The sequence below is a fragment of the Grampus griseus genome, assembly GCF_964374135.1.
Source record: "Grampus griseus genome assembly, chromosome: 2".
In the NCBI taxonomy this organism is placed as follows: Eukaryota; Metazoa; Chordata; class Mammalia; order Artiodactyla; family Delphinidae; genus Grampus; species Grampus griseus.
Genome location: NC_139018.1, coordinates 15,293,592 through 15,310,682, shown reverse-complemented (window position 1 = coordinate 15,310,682; position 17,091 = coordinate 15,293,592). Strand labels below are relative to the sequence as shown.

Genomic DNA, 17,091 nt, shown 5'->3' with positions numbered 1-17,091 from the left:
ATGTTCAGCACACTAGAAGTAGTCCAGCTTGGCTCGAAAGTAATGTTAAATGGGGTTAAAAAGATAAGGTAATGGTGGATTTTGAAGAATGTGAAAGGCAGGCTCAAGAATCCATATTTGGTATAAACAACAAGGTCCTACTGTATAGCACAGAAAACTATATTCAATATCCTATGATACACCATAACGGAAAAGAATATTAAAAAAACAATGTGTATATATACACATATATATATATATGTATATATAACTGAATCACTTTGCTGTACAGCAGTAATTAACACAACATTGTAAATCAACTGTACTTCAATTAAAAAAAAGAATCCAAATTTGATCCCTTGTTTTTTCTTTTGTTATTGCCAAGAAAAAAAAGAACATTTAGTTCCTCTATCCCACTCCTTAATACATTCTACCCTTGCTGCCTTTGTCCCTTTTAAGCGCACTTATTGGCCAAACTTTTCTGATCTCAAACACCTCCCCCACCTCCCCTTTGCCCCACACCTATGTACAGAATACTATGGCTGCTGGTGTCAGAATTAGAAGGACCCTTCTACACATTTCCTTGAGGAGTAAACGCAGATTTTGTGACAATTTTTTTTAAATCTCCTCTCTCATTTCATTGTTACAAAGGTCAGAAAAAACTCAACAAAAACATTAAAGGTGACATCACTACAAGAAGAGTTCACAGCCAGGGTAAAAACATCATTTTTCCTTTGAATCATTCCTTCATACCCGTGAACCCATAACTCATGCAACATGCAGTAAAGCACTGTGACACACCACATACCAGCACCTCCACGTAATACTGAGGCTAAAAATGCAGGGGCAAGAGGGCAAAGTTTAGCCTTATCTCCTGACTCCAACCTTAATTTCACCTTTTTAATTTCACTGGATTTCCTAGAAACAAACAGCACATTATTTCTTACCTGGTAATCTCCTGCTGCAGCTGTGAAACTGAAGGCACATAAAACACCACTCCAAAATAGACGGTAGGTTCCAATGCATATTTATCCAGCTGCTTCTTTAGAGGTTTTTCCAAATCTACCCACCGGCGCTGGTTTTGCTTGTTGTAGTACCAGAGGCTGAAGTAAGTGATCTGGAAAGAGGGAGAATCACTGAAGGAAGCAGAAATGTACAAAAGGATTTAATTGCTCTAATCCATGACCTGGGACCAAGTGACCGTCTCCTATTGCTTCTCTTCTCAGAAAGGGACCACAGCAAAAGCCGAAGGGGGGGAGAAAAAAAAAAGGAGGCAAGACCTATCTCTATCTAGATACTCATTCAGGAAATAGAGGCGAAAAGTCGGTTACGCTTGCAGACTGTTTCTTGAACCCTGCATAGAAAAATGTCTAGACATCAGAATGCAGCAGGTGCTACAGGATTTTACATAAGTTCAACAAAAAAACGTAAAATGTTTAGTTTTTAAATTATCAAAATACTACATTACCGTAATTAATATTTTATAATAAGCATAACTGGGGTTTGACCTAGTTGAATTCTGACTAGTGTTAATCCAACTTGGCACTACGCTCAAATTTGGCATCTATGAATAAATTACTTCATGTAAATACCAAAAATTCTAGTAATAAAGATGTAATTGCAACTTTTCTTTGCCCCCCGCAAAGTTCACTAGATACCAATTTAAGCAACTGTAATGCTGTGGAGGTAAATACACACACACACACACACACACACACACACACACACACACACCCCATGAGAAAAGCTATATACCTAAAGCAGTAAAATAACTTAAGTGTCTTACTCGGAGGTTTAAGAAAAATGCCCAGATATGAGCATTCAAATCTTAGTTGCTGTGTAATAAACTGTTCTAGTAAATCAATCCTAACCCTGGGCCTTGTCCATCTGAAAAAGTGCTAATGCACTTAAGGGTTGAAATGACAGCCTCAGGCCACTGCTAATATTTACCTCAAAAATCCATTTACAGATCAAGGCAATGGAAAAATCACTGCTTTGTTCTAGATTCTTAGAGTAACACTGTCAAATAGAACTTCCTACGATGATGGGACTGCTCTGTATCTGCACTCTCCAGTATAACACACATGTGGCTACTGGGGACTTGAAATGTGGCTAGTGCAGCTGAGGCACCAAATCCCCAATGGTACTTAATTTTAACTGACTTAAATAACCGCAAACATCTAGTGGCCATTATACTGGATAATATAGCTTTAGAGCAACAATAAAACAAGAACTAACACTCAGGCCATTTCTTTAACCTGTAATCCTCAAAAAAATGAGTTTTTAATTTACAGAGAAAAAGTGACCTCAATATTCAAACATGTCCTCAGGGGGCTTCCCTGGTGGTGCAGTGGTTGAGAGTCCGCCTGCCGATGCAGGGGACACAGGTTCGTGCCCCGGTCTGGGAAGATCCCACATGCCGCGGAGCGGCTGGACCTGTGAGCCACGGCCGCTGGGCCTGCACGTCTGGAGCCTGTGCTCCGCAACGGGAGAGGCCACAACAGTGAGAGGCCCGTGTACCGCAAAAAACAAAACAAAACAAAACATGTCCTCAATATTAATAATTTCATCTTACAAGTTTTTACAAAGAAAGAACCATACCTTTAAAATGAGTCTATTAATCAAAGAAACTCAACAAGAGTGAGGAATGTATCCATTTTCCCTTTATACACAAACAGCTAGAATAGTGCAGGAATTCAGTAAATTTTGAATGAAAGAATGAATGTTCTCCGCTTCTCAGTTGCCACCCAAGTCATCACATACGAATGGAATATTTTGGACATCTACTATGTTGGATCAGGTTCTGTTCCAAGAACTACAACAATATCATAGATTAAATCACCCCCATTACCTTATCAAATAGATACTTGTTGTGTGTGTTAAACTCTAAAACCAGTGTTTCTCCAAGTGCTGTCCTTGGACCACCTCTACCAGAATTACCTGGAGAGCAGTGAGCCCTACAGAGCTATTAAACTCTCAAGTAATTCTCGTACCCTTTAAAGTTTGAAAATCACTGCACTACAGCACACCGCCCCCCTCCAGTGTTATGTAGGAGATAGTCATATGAACAACCTATCCTTGAAAAGCTGTGTGGAGATCATTATTTTTGAAAATCCAAACACACTGTAATACAGCACAAAGTCTGAGTCCTACTGTTGTTATTTTCTGAAGTTATGATTATGTTTATAAAATAAATTATATGTTACCTGTAGGAAAAGAATAGTATCACATTTTTGGAAAACAGGTACTATTCCTATTCCTTCTTTCTTCTGAACTGCAACTTACAGAAAAGAAAAATCTGGTAACAGAAAGATGTTGCTAAAAGTCCAAAGTCCTGGGTTTAATTTCCAATACTTGCTCACTGTGAAGTGGAAAGGTCAATCAGTACAATTCGGTTTTCTCAAGTGTAAAATAAGGTAATACCTCCCTCATAACTCCATCATGAGACCTAAATGTGAAACACATATGAATGCATTTTGCCACTAGAAAACCACTATATTTATAAAAGATTATTTAGTTTCACCCACTCTGCTAAACACCAACAAAATCGATTAAAGACCCTGACAAAAAAAAACTTTTCTAATTACATTTATTTGGATTGATTACAACACAATACATTTCTGTTCATTGTATTTATGTTTTGTGTTCTACTTTAGAACTAGGCTGCATGTACCATGTTTGGTCTATAAAACATACCACTGCTATGCACTTAATTCAATAAATATTTATTTTTTGCCATAAACACAGAAGACTGGATATTCTTTAGAATCTAAAACTGTTTTGGTCATAACGGTATATCACTTTTAATCAAAATTAAAAGGTCTTAAAAATACTCTTTGTAAACATTACTCTTCCCTTTAAATCTAGTTGGGCCTGAATCCTCCAAACACAAAAATTTAAATAGAATTATAAAACTATAGGTTTATTACATAATTTGTGGCTGCACCTTTTGTGAACTGATCATGATATACAAAAATATCTGAATAATCTGCTGGCATTCTAAAAATAAGCACATTCTAGAAGAAATAAACTCTTAAAAATCTGCTAAGTTTGTTTATTATAGCAATGCATTTATTATGCCACATATGGATAGAAAATCAAGAAGTACATTTGTAAAATTGCATCATAATTAGCTTTTTTATTTACAAATTATATACCTTATAAAGGAGTATCAAGAACTTTGTGCAAACAGCTGAATACAGATTTGGCAAATTATTTATTGATTAGCTATTTTAGTCATAGGAAAGTCTAAGATTTTAGACATTTAAACACTAACCCACTTTATGTTGTAGTAAAGTATTTGCTTTGGTACCTGTCCCTGTGTTCAAGTTCTCTCTTAAGTGGTAGTTCAGGCTAGCCAAAATAAAGTTTATATCTTGTAAATACTTTCAAGGAGGTATCATATTTCTAAAATTGCTCCAAGAAATGTTTATATACATATGAGTAACTAAAATCTCATAATATTATAACCCTTGGACTCAATGCTTTCTTAGAATTTCTACACATACATACTGAAATAACAACATCTGATTCCAGAGATTTTATAATATAATATGGTTTGTTTCTGAGATGAGTACGTAGAGGTTGAGCAATAAAATGTTGTGATTAAATTTCGTCAGGCATAGAATTTTCTGTATAAGTCCACTTTGGGGTATTTGTCTTGGATGACAACCTTGAGAAGCCGGATAATTAATTCTCTCCCCCCACAAAAAAATTTAAACCTATCCATAAAGAAAACAAAAGGGGAGAGGGAATCAAAGACACGTAGAGAACATTTCCTTCCTCATTCTATAGGCCAGCATTATCCTGATACCAAAGCCAGACAAAAGACACCACCATAAAAGAAATCTATAAACCAATATCCCTTATAACAATAGGTGCAAAAATCCTCAACAAAATACTAGCAAACTGAATCCAACAGCATACTGAAAAGATTATACATCATGACCAAGTGGGACTCAACCCAGGAGTACAACATAAAACAATCAATCAATGTGACATATTACTGACATGAAGGGAAAAAAACAACCATCTCAATTGACACAGAAAAAGCATTTGACAAAACCCAACACTCTTTCATGATCAAAATACTCAAACAAGGAATACAAGAGAACTTCTTGAAAGCATTTATGAAAATCCCCAGCTAACATCACACTGAATGGTAAAAGATTGAAAGCTTTTGCCCTAAGATCAGGAACAAGGCAAGTATGCCCATATTCAACACCACTAGTCAACACTGTACTGGAAATTCTAGCCAAAGCAATTAGCTAAGAAAACGAAATAAAAGCGTCCAAACTGGAAAAGTAAGAAGTAAAACCATCTCCATGCACAGATGACATGATCCTATATATTTTTAAAAATCCCAAAAGAGCCCTTACCAAAAAAACAACAACAACAACAAAACTACTAGAGCCAATAAACTCAGCAAAGTTGCAAGGTTCAAGATCAACATGCAGAAATCAGTATGGATTCCATATACCAGCAACGGAAAATTCAAAAAGGAAATTAAGAAAACAATTCCATTTATAATAGCATCCAAGAGAATAAAATACCTAGAAATAAATTTAACCAAGGAGGTGAAAAAATGTGTATACTGAACAATACAAAACATTGCTGAAAGAAATTAAATGGAAAGATATTCTGTGTTCACAGACTGGAACACTTAATATTGTTAAGATGGCAACACTACCCAAAGTGACCTACAGATTCAAATGCAATCCGTATCAAACTTCCAAGAGCCTTTTTCACAGAAATGGAAAAGCCAATCCTCAGATTCATGTGAACTGCAAGGGGACCCAAATTGGCAAAACAATATCAAAAAAGAACAAAGTTGGGAGACTCACACTTTCTAATTTTAAAACTTACTACTAAGCTACCATAATCAAAACAGTGAGATACCAGTATAAGGAGAGACGTTTAGATCAGTGACATAGAACTGAGTCCAGAAATAAATCCATGTATCTATGGTCAACTGATTTTCAACAAGAGTACCAAGACTATTCAACGGAGAAAAAAACAGTCTCTTCAACAAATGGTTCTGGGACAATTAAAGATCCGCAATCAAAAGCATGAAGCTAGACCCTGACCTCACACCATATACAAAAATTAACTCAAGCTGGATCAATGACCTAAATGTAAGGACTAAACCATAAAACTCTTGAGAAGAAAACATAGAAGTAAACTTTCATGACCCTGAATTTGGAAACAGATTCTTAGATATGATGCCAAAAGCATGAGAAACAAAGGGAAAAACATATTTGACTTCATCAAAATTTAAAACTGTGTGCATCAAAGAACCAAATCAAGAAAGCAAAAAGACAACCTTCAGAATGGGAGAAAATATTTCCAAATCATATATTTGATAAGGGTCTAGAATCTAGAATATATAAAGAACTCACACAACAACAAAAAGACAAACAACTCATTTTTAAAAACAGGCAAAGGACTTCGATATTTCTCCAAAGAACACAAACAAATGGCCAAGAAACACATGAAAAAATGCTCAATCACCAGTAGTGAAAACCAACCCAGAACCACAATGAGATACCATTCCACACCCATTAGGATGGCTATAACTTAAAACAGAAAATAAGTGTTGCTGAGGAAGTGGAGAAATTGGAACCCTTGTATATTGCTGGTAAGAATGTAAAGTGGTTCAGCTGCTATGGAAAACAATTTAGCAGCTCCTCAAAAAATTAAACATATAATTACCATGTGACACAGCAATTCCACTCCTATATATTTTCCTGAAAGAACTAAAAACAGGCACTCAAACAAATACATGTAAACACATGTTTATAGCAGGACTGTTTGCAGTAGCCAAAAGGTGGAAACAAGCCAAATGTCCATCAGTAGATGAAAAGATAATTATGGAATATACATACAGTGGAACATTATTCAATCATTTTTTAAAAAAGCAGACACATGTTACAACATGGATGGACTTCAGAAACATTACGCTAAGTGAAAGAAGACAGTCACAAAAGGTCACATGTTGTATAACTCCATTTAAAGGAAATATCCAGAATAGATGATCCATAGAGACAGAAAGTAGACTGGTGGTTGTGAGGTGTGGAAGTAGGGAGGAATGGGGAGTAACTGCTTAATAGGTAGAGGATTTTCATTTAGGGTAATAAAATTGTTTTGGAACTAGACAGAGGTAGTATTGTGAATGTACTAAATGCCATTGAATTGTTTACTTTGAAATGGTTAACTTTCTGTTGTGTGAATTTCATCTCAAAGAAGATATTTTTGAGGATCAGAACCACTCAAAATCAAATACACAATTTTAAAACTTTATTTTTAGATGTTTAAATACATCATATTCAGTGTATTTGAAAAAGTCTAAGGGGAAAAAAATGAACCAGAAATAGATGAACCTAGCTACGGGTTAATTATATTTTCTACTTTCTAATATCTATACTTAGGTCAAGACTTTGTACAGTTTGACAAATACCTGGCAAACTCAACTATGTGAACATAAATGAAAAACACAGAATAAGCAAGAATGTGTTTGAGTAATGAAAAATTTGTCAAAATCAAAGCAATAAAAGTATATGCCCTTGACAAAGAAGAAATTTCTCCTTCCTCTTTTACAGAACTTTTTTTTATTTTATTTTACACATACTTGTAATGAGTTTAGTAATCTGGTTATCCAATTAAAAGCAGATTAAAAGATGATAAATTACTGAAATCCCCTGGCAGTCCAGTGTTTAGGATTCTGTGTATTTTCACTGCCCTGGGCCTGGGTTCGATCCCTGGTTGAGGAACTAAGATCCCATAAGCCTGCAGTGCAGACAAAAAAAAAAAAAAAAAGACAAATAAAGGGGAAAGACTGGTTAAGTAGCATGTTGGCAGCAGCAGGAAGTGATGGATAACACTGTTTCACCAAGAGAGAACACATACAAACAAAAACCCTTTCAAAGGAAGTTAGAAAGAATTACAAAGGCAAAGTAGCCTGGAGTTATTTTTCAAAGGAACAAATAACTCTAAACATTAATTAGTCATGTATTTAATAACAACCATTGTTGCTAAAAATTAGTCAGTGTCCTTTTGTAGACACTGAGGGGTAGAGAAGTTTATAAAGTTTTCTAAAAATTGGCATTATAAATAGTTTGAAAAATAAAATAAATAAATTTATTAAAAAAGGAGGCTTCCATGGTGGCGCAGTGGTTAAGAATCCACCTGCCAACGCAGGGGACACGGGTTCGAGCCCTGGTCTGGAAGGTTCCCACATGCCGCGGAGCATGCCGTGTACCACAACTACTGAGCCTGCGCTCTACAACCCGCTAGCCACAACTACTGAAGCCTGTGCACCTGGAGCCCATGCTCCGCAGCAAGAGAAGCCACCGCAATGAGAAGCCCACACACCGCAACAAAGAGTAGCCCCTGCGCACCGCAACTGGAGAAAGCCCGCGCACGGCAATGAAGACCCATTGCAGCGAAAAATAAAATAAATAAATTAAGAAAAAAAAAAAAGTCTGGACCAAATAGTTCTCCTTAGTTAAAAGGCAAAGTTAATTATTTCATTTCCCAAATATAGTTAGAAAAATAACTTATTTTATATACAGCTTTACAGTACTTGAGCCAACTGTGGTTTCATTACTTCACTTGTAAGTTCAACCATATTTTCCAAAGCCATGAAAGATATTTCAGTTTTTTGCTGTTTGGGGAACTGCTGTTATTTCTATTGATGTTTCCTCCCGGGGGCTACTGCAATTCCCATAGCTGCCACTAGCACGGTGTAGTGCCAAGAGCACAGACTGACGGTCCAAAGGCTTTCGGCTTCTGAATCCTGGCTCCACCACTGACCAGCTCTTGAGCAAGTCACTTCCTCACTGAGTCTCAGCTTATCCATAGGGAAAATGACACGGACTCTGCCTTCCTCAAAACGTTGTGGTAAAGTACCTTTGCAAGTTTTAATTGTGCTGATAAACTTAAAAGCACTCAGAACATTTGCTATGAGTACATTAAATTTAGCAGATAGGATCTCTTTAGGTGTGTCTGAGAAAGCAGAACAAAACTTGAGTCAGTTATGCTTCTTCCATGAAAATAAAAATGTCCAAATAATCGTCAAACTAATGTCTTCCTTTTATTTAAAGTTACCAGGACCTTTTATTTATTTATTTTTTAAATACAAAAACTTTGGTACAGACAGGCTCCCCTGTGTGCCTTAAATTTCAACTATTACCAGTCATTACTTGATCTAGATGTTTCCTCAGAATCATGTTTTCTCTTCCTTGAGTCCAAATTTTTGGGGTTACGCACATCCTGTATTGTTTATGGGCTTGGTTTAATTGTAATAAAAATTTCCCCATAGCGGGGCTTCCCTGGTGGCGCAGTGGTTGAGAGTCCGCCTGCCGATGCAGGAGACACGGGTTCGTGCCCCGGTCTTGGAAGATCCCACGTGCCGCGGAGGGGCTGGGCCCGTGAGCCATGGCCACTGGACCTGTGCGTCCAGAGCCTGTGCTCCGTAACGGGAGAGGCCACAACAGTGAGAGGCCCGCGTACCGCAAAAAAAAAAAAAAAAAAAAAATTTTCCCCATAAACCAGCCTTTAATAATTGGCTTTTGGGGGACGTCCCTGGTGGTCCAGTGGGTAAGACTCCACGCTCCCAATGCAGGGGTCCCAGGTTCGATCCCTGGTGGGGGAACTAGATCCCACATGCATGCCGCAACTAAGAGTTCACATGCCGCAACGAAGATCCCGCGTGCCGCAACTAAGACCCAGCAAAAATAAACAAATATTTTTTTAAAAATTTTAAGATAAACACTAATAATATTTATATGTAATATAAATATTAAAATAAATATTTAAAATAAATGAATAAATACTTAAATAATTCTTTTTAATGGTTTTTGGTTCATGCCTCCCACCACTCCTAACTACCCAGTACCTTTCCCAATAAGAAACTTTACCTCCACTTGGCTTCTCTTTCTCACAGCTCTCTCTACTCCCACTGTGACCAAATCAAGCTGACTTGACCTGTGGGGAAACTCATTCCAATTGAAGCCTCTCAATATCTGAGTCTTCTAGCATCCTCTAGATCAATCCTCAATTATCACTTAATAATTTTTGTGAAACTTCCTCACTGTCATGTTTATAGTCACCCTTTCCTATTTTGTTCTGAACAAACATATCAGGAGTTTTCATAAAGTTATTCAATGATTTTTCCATAAAAACAAAAGTTGCACACTTACAAAACTTGGCTTCTTTCCAGACACAACATAGTTGACTTACTTTAAAAGAACTAACATTTACTCTGAAAACAAGGTGATTTTGATAATTCAGCTTTCTGTTCAGATGAAAAGACAGTTTACAAATTTTAGAGCTTGGATAAAAGGTGCAGTACCCCAAATCACAGTCATTTAAAGAGACACCAGCTATTATAAGCAGGTCCAAATCCTGTCAGAATGTAAACCCTTTCCAAATCCAAGTCATTTCTTGTCTAATTATTTTAAGAGTCTTTTTAGTTGTACTATTTTTAAAGTAGAGGGACATACAAATTAGCCAAAGGGTTTTTTAAGCCACTGATGCACTGAGTTTGATAAAAGTTAATCCCATATAAAATTGCAACTATAATTTTATCCTGATGCTTTTCTTAGACTAGGCAGAAGTCAGAAGACTTTTCATCAGGAGGGAGATGAGAGGAGACAGCACTAGATAAAGCCTATCCCTGGCAGAGATCATCTAACAAGGGCAGTTAACAAGTATTAACCTAATTCAAGTCTAGAGCTTACCTCTACACGGTGTGTGCCATAAATAATGAAGCACTGCACTTCTTCCTTTTGACAGATACTGTGATGGTCACAATGCCTCAAAGCACACAGTATTTTTTTTTTCTTTTCTGTTTAATCTCAATCCATTTTCTTCTATCATTGGTTAAATAATACATTACCTATTTGAGAGTCAAGGTTACAATATACAATATCACTGTACTCTACACATACGAGGATTCAAGAAGATGACAATCAAAAGTACATCTTAGTCTTGAAATTATACTGAAACTTATTACACTGAAGCCCAAGTAACTGAAGTCCTTAAATGACCAGATTTTGTTGTTGTTATTGGAGCATTTAACTTCCAGGAAAAAAGTAAAGCGGTAAGCCAATTTCTTGAAAGTCCAGGACGTGAATTGGGATCACTATTTACACAGAGGACTGCTCACAGCTTTTCTACTTACCATCCTGGACAGTAAGATGCTTTGAAGAAACAATGATCCTGAAACACAATAAGATCACTCTTCAAAAAATATACTTTCTAAGAAAAATGGACTAAAGTCTTAGAAGGATTCATCTTTTCATTCAATGAATATTGATTGAATACCTACTGTGAGTCAAACACTGTTCAGGGTGGTAGGGATACAGCACTGAACAAAAGAACACAATTCCTGCCCTCAAGTAACTTACATTCCAGTAGGAGGAGAAAGACAAGCAAAATTATCTGAGAAGTTAGATACTGATAAATGCTATGAAGAAAGATATTCAATTATAAAATTAAAATGTCAAACATGTTTTTACAGAGTAAGCTAGAATTAAACAGGAAAATTTAGTACATATAACATTTTACTACACAAAAATGACAGAAATAACAGATGTTACTGCACACACTTTCAACATCAAAGGTTGATGTTCTCTATTTGTACTACCACATACGAGGTCACTTTGTTTAGGACACACGAAACTGAGGGTAAAACAGAGCCTTCCATTCTTCAATCATTTTAGTTAACTAGTTTGTTATATTGCAGGATCATGTCTTATATGCCATTCCAAGAAATGAATTAGTTAGATTTCTTTTTGTTCAAATCTCCTAAATTTGGGCCTTTTGGGGCTTGCTTATTAGCTTAATTCACAAATGCCTATGTTTTAGGGCAATGAATAAATAGTAGCTCTTCTCTTTTTATTGAGAGGACAGTGAAAAAAAACAGATAACCTCAGTCTAATTTGGCCCATATTCCAGTTTTTATATTTCAATTAAGTCACAGGAAAAAAATATTTTTCATGTTTTCTTGAACTCAAGTCGTAGTTATTCCTTCTATCTTGTCTCACCATAGACAGTTAGTAGTGTGAGCAATATTTTTAGAAGTTGGAACCACACAATATAAAAATGAAAAGAAGGGCTGAAATGGGTATATTTAGGAATAGCTGCTTATTTTTCTGACATTCACTTTTCTCAGGTTAAAATTATAGCTGTTTTATGTTATACAGAAATGGTTATGGGGAATTCCCTGGTGCTCCAGTGGTTAGGACTCCGTACTTCCACTGCAGGGGGCACAGGTTCAATCCCTGGTCGGGGAACTAAGATCCCAGGCCACACATGCTGCAGAGTGTGGCCAAAAAAAAAAAAATTATACCCCCCCCAAAAACTATAAATGAATATGGGCCTTATACATTTCAAGAAAGAATCTAGTCACATTTAATATCTATTGCCTAAAAGAATATTACCCAACATATTTTCCATTGCCTTAAAAAAAATATATGTATAGCAGCTCCACTGTTCTCAATAGTATTACCATGAAAAAGCTGAGGATGATAAAATCAGGGAAATTACTTTCGTGGTTAAAATCCTAAACAGATACACATGAAGAAACTCATAGACTTCTGTTACTAAAAGCTGTATTTGTTTTTCCTTCATCAACCAAAATTTGCAAATCATGGTTTAATCATACAAGAAATAACTTTCTATCCCACATATTTACGAGGTGGTTATCTACTTATAGCAAATACTTCTTCCAATACTCCAAGAGTAAAACTGTTTCCCTTTTTAACATACAGAAGTTACTTCCCTTTTCTATCAGTAATATAAAGTTCCATCTAATAAAGGCCACACTTAAGGCTTTAATGGATTTGCTTTTATATGTTCCTCATTGAGGATCAAGGAACGGGGTGGGGGGTTGGAGGTACATAACTCAGAAACATACATTCGATATTTTTTAATTGTTTAAGTACCATAACACCAGTTACATTTTATTAGAAGTTCTACTTAAAAATACATAAGATATTTTCATTACACTTAAAAGTAGAAGAGGATGAACTACCATTAATATGTATGTGCTATCAAGGGTAATAGGAATTATTCTCTATTATTCTATATCCAATTACCCTATATTCAAGGTATATAATGATAAAAGTCTCAATTAAAAAAAACCAGATGCAAAGGTTAAATGATAGAATCATGACTTGCAGAAGAGGAATTAAAAGTGGAATAACAATTTATAGTGGCCCTGTCCCCATGCTCATAATTCACAGATGGTAGAACGGAAACACTTGGGTGGTGTGAACTGCCGTAACGGGTGGAAATAATATCTGTGTGCACAGCAGCTAAATCACAGTGATCCAGTTCTATCAATAAAGGCAGCAAGTGCTTCAACAGGCTCACCGGTTCTACCACTTTTTCTTGTCTGGATGCAGATTCTGACTCTAGAAGCTCCCAAGTTCATCCAACAGCAGTGCAACCAGATCTTGCTTTGGAAAATGTCTCAGCAGGGAACTCTCCTGGGGTGTATTTCATCAGACTGCTACTTCCAACTCTGCCAGGAAACAAGCTCGCAAAAGGCTTCCTATCAAACAGCTCTGCCCTCAGCACTTCAGACATTCCCAGCCGTGTCTTGCGGCCTAATCATGATTCATGTTCCTTCTCAGACTTATCTTCCTTTGCCTGATGTGGCTTCAAAAACATATTTTAAACAAAATAAATTGTAGTAGTAATTAAAATAAAAGATAACAAATCTCAAGAGTACTTTAAACAATCTCCATCAGATTTGGGAGGCTGCACTGTGCCAGGCTGTCCTTAAGGGCACACGCTTCGTGGCAGGCCACCTGTCACTGGCCCAAGGTCACATACCGGGAGGAAAGATGCTGATCAAGAAGGCAGAAGAAGGGGCTTCCCTGGTGGCGCAGTGGTTGAGAGTCTGCCTGCCGATGCAGGGGACACGGGTTCGTCCCCCGGTCCGGGAGGATCCCACATGCCACGGAGCGGCTGGGCCCATGAGCCATGACCGCTGAGCCTGCGCGTCCGGAGCCTGCGCTCCGCAGCGAGAGAGGCCACAACGGTGAGAGGCCACAACGGTGAGAGGCCCGCGTACCGAAAAAAAAAAAGAAGGCAGAAGAACTAGTCCCGTTGTGGTCTCTGCCACATAACCATGAGCAAGTTACTTAACAACTCTTTGTCTCTGTTCACCATCTGTAAAATTAAGATGGATATGAGTACCTCACTCATAGGATTGTTGGGGATCAAAATAAGCGAAAACATTAAAAGCACTTAAAACAATGTTTCATATGCAATAAGTGCTCAAGTAATATTAACTCTTATTATCAGAGTTTAAGTCCCCTTAAACAGTATAAAATTTCATATTACATCTACTGTAGTATAGAAAATTCTACACTTAAATGCTTCCTTCACTAATGGGGCTTTCTCTTTGGCAATTTTTCTCTTTCTTTCCTTTTAAAATAAATTATTTAAAAAAAATACAACAATTGGATTGCTTTTCTTTAGAAAAATGGCAATGGCTCAAAGGAAAAGTAGAGCGTCGTTGAGGGAAAAGTGTTAAACCTGCAGCTGAAAGACCTGAACTCTAGCTGGGGGCTGTCACTTACTAGTTGCCCCAGCCAGGCCCAGGGGGTACTGTAATGGACAGTGAAGTCTGCACTCTAGCAATGGGTCACAGATATTGAACAAATAATAAGATGTAGTTTCAGATGTAGTCTTCATTATTAAACATGCTTCACTTTTCTTTCTGTTATCCTACTGCAACATAGAATGTAGAAGTGTTCTTTTCCTTAAGTCACCATTCAAACATAAACCTGACTTCAAAATACGTGCCAGACATAAAAGTACAAACAAATATGCATTTGCAAAATATGGGTGAGAATTAAGGTTATTTTCTAGATGATTCATTCCAAACTCTGGGAAGAAGAGAAAGGGTATTATAAGGAATATCTTTATTCTCAGTGGTATAGCTGTGAACTTAATTGGCTGACTTAATGACAACACCTTGAGTCATTTTTCTCCAATCCATCTTTCTCAGTAAATTATTCCAACCAACGAACAAATCTACATGATGCAAAAGAAAACGGAAATGACTAAAGAAAAATAACTCTATACTACAACAAGTGACCTGCACCAGGACCTCCCCTTGGTGTGGACACTGCCCATCTTTGGTCCACTCCATCTCTGAGATGGTGGAAGGAGGAAGGAAGTCAATTAACTCAGGATTAAATTAAATATACGTAAAGCATCTAGTACAGTGCTAGGCACCTTGTCAGTACCCAACAGAAAGCTACTGTTACTATCCCGTATCATATATGAAAGAAACAAAATCCAGAGAAGTTGGTTTCCTTGGGCCACACAGGTAGTATACAGGGATTTGAACCCATATTCAATTAACACCAAAACTCCACCTTGTTGCCTACAAAACCCCGTGCTTTGCCAACTGCAGTTGAATTTGATGGTACAAAGTTCAATCTGCTAAAAATCCACTTGATATCGAAATTAATTTGTCAAGTCAAAGTCTGAGCCGTCTAAATAATTGTAACATGACTGAGCAAAGACAAGTTGTTTTTATATTCACAAGGAAATGAGCTGTTTCCACCCAGCATGAAATTACTTGTGTATTTTCTTAGCCTGCTCAGTTAAAGCTTGTTCAAAATAACACACTCTGTCCTATTTATAAATAAAAACTCTGCACACCTGTTAGTGATTTCATTTGGATGATCTACATAAGGTGGCACAAACCCTTGATAGAAGTTATTTCTATAACATGCTGCTACTTCTCATATAGGATTTGTGACATGCGTGTTTCTTCTAGTGAAATTAACATCTTTTTCTTTTTTTTTTGAAATTAACATCTTAAGCTGATTCTTTTTTTTTTTTTCTTTAATTTATTATTTATTTGGTTGCACTGGGTCTTAGTTGTGGCAGGCGGGCTCCTCAGTTGTGTCACGTGGGCTCCTTAGTATGGCATGGTTGCAGCATGCATGTGGGATCTAGTTCCCTGACCAGGGATAGAACCCGGGCCCCCTGCATTGGGAGCGCAGAGTGTTATCCACTTCACTAGCAGGGAAGTCCCTTAAGCTGATTCTTAAGAATGTAAATTGCCTCTGGGTATCCTGTCAGTTCATTAAAAGATAAATCCAAGTGACATTTATTTATGAACAAACTGCTTGGAGAACCAAATAGGAAAATATTTGCTAAACCAACATATTGTTAAGGCAGTGATATGAGCAAAGGCTTTGTTAACAGAAAAGAAAATGCCATGTTCAGGTAGGGTGTGTGTCTGACAAGACAAATGAAGTACAGCGCTCAACAACTGGCCGGGGGAATTGGTTAATGCGTGAAGGAAATATGAGTCATCCGTTCATTCACTGGAGAACTGTCGCATACCTACTGCCTAGGTGGGCACAAAGGTGCTGTTTGGTAGGGAAGACAGATTGGATCTACCATCAGAGGTACAATAAAGGAACGACCATTCACAACCTCCTCCCTTTCCTCCTTGAAGGGAGATTTTTTTTCCTTAACATTAATTGTCCAAGTGAGGAAATGAATACCCCACATGGCCTTTTTTGAGATCTAAAGATAAAGGCCATTCAAAACAGGCATTTGGGGCTTCCCTGGTGGCGCAGTGGTTGAGAGTCCGCCTGCCGATGCGGGGGACACGGGTTTGTGCCCTGGTCCGGGGAGATCCCACGTGCCGCGGAGCGGCTGGGCCCGTGAGCCACAGCCGCTGGGCCTGCGCGTCCGGAGCCTGTGCTCCGCAACGGGAGAGGCCACAACAGTGAGAGGCCCACATACAGCAAAAAAAACCAAAACAAAAAAAAAACAGGCATTTGCAGGGGAAGTGGGGGAGGAGTGATACTTCAGAGGCAAATTATTTTCTTAAAAATATGAAGGTCTTGAATTTTTCACAAATCTTCCATCCTACCACCACCTTCACTCTGGAGAAAAGAAAGATTAGGGAAGATCCTGTTAAGCCGAGAGAAGGGGAAAGATTGCCTCTTGCATGAGTACAAAGCCTGAGCTCATAGACGACTGTACCCACAGTCAACTGTACCCACTGTACCCACAGCCTGAGCTCACAGACGACTGAAAGAGGGGTGTATCCAAGACCCACGTGAA

General features: G+C 37.6%; 1 protein-coding gene across 2 annotated transcripts in view; it reads right to left on the bottom strand.

The window, feature by feature from the left end:
• Positions 1 to 17,091, bottom strand: part of PTPN21 (protein tyrosine phosphatase non-receptor type 21) — a 66,872-nt gene that overhangs the window by 40,880 nt on the left and 8,901 nt on the right. For both annotated transcript variants that reach the window (XR_014296291.1, XM_082647324.1), the window contains exon 2: positions 927 to 1,096. Coding sequence is in view for 1 of the 2 variants with exons in the window: in XM_082647324.1 (XP_082503450.1) it covers positions 927 to 1,096 (170 nt within the window). In the remaining variant the exon portion in view is untranslated. The remainder of the gene's footprint in view (positions 1 to 926; positions 1,097 to 17,091) is intronic.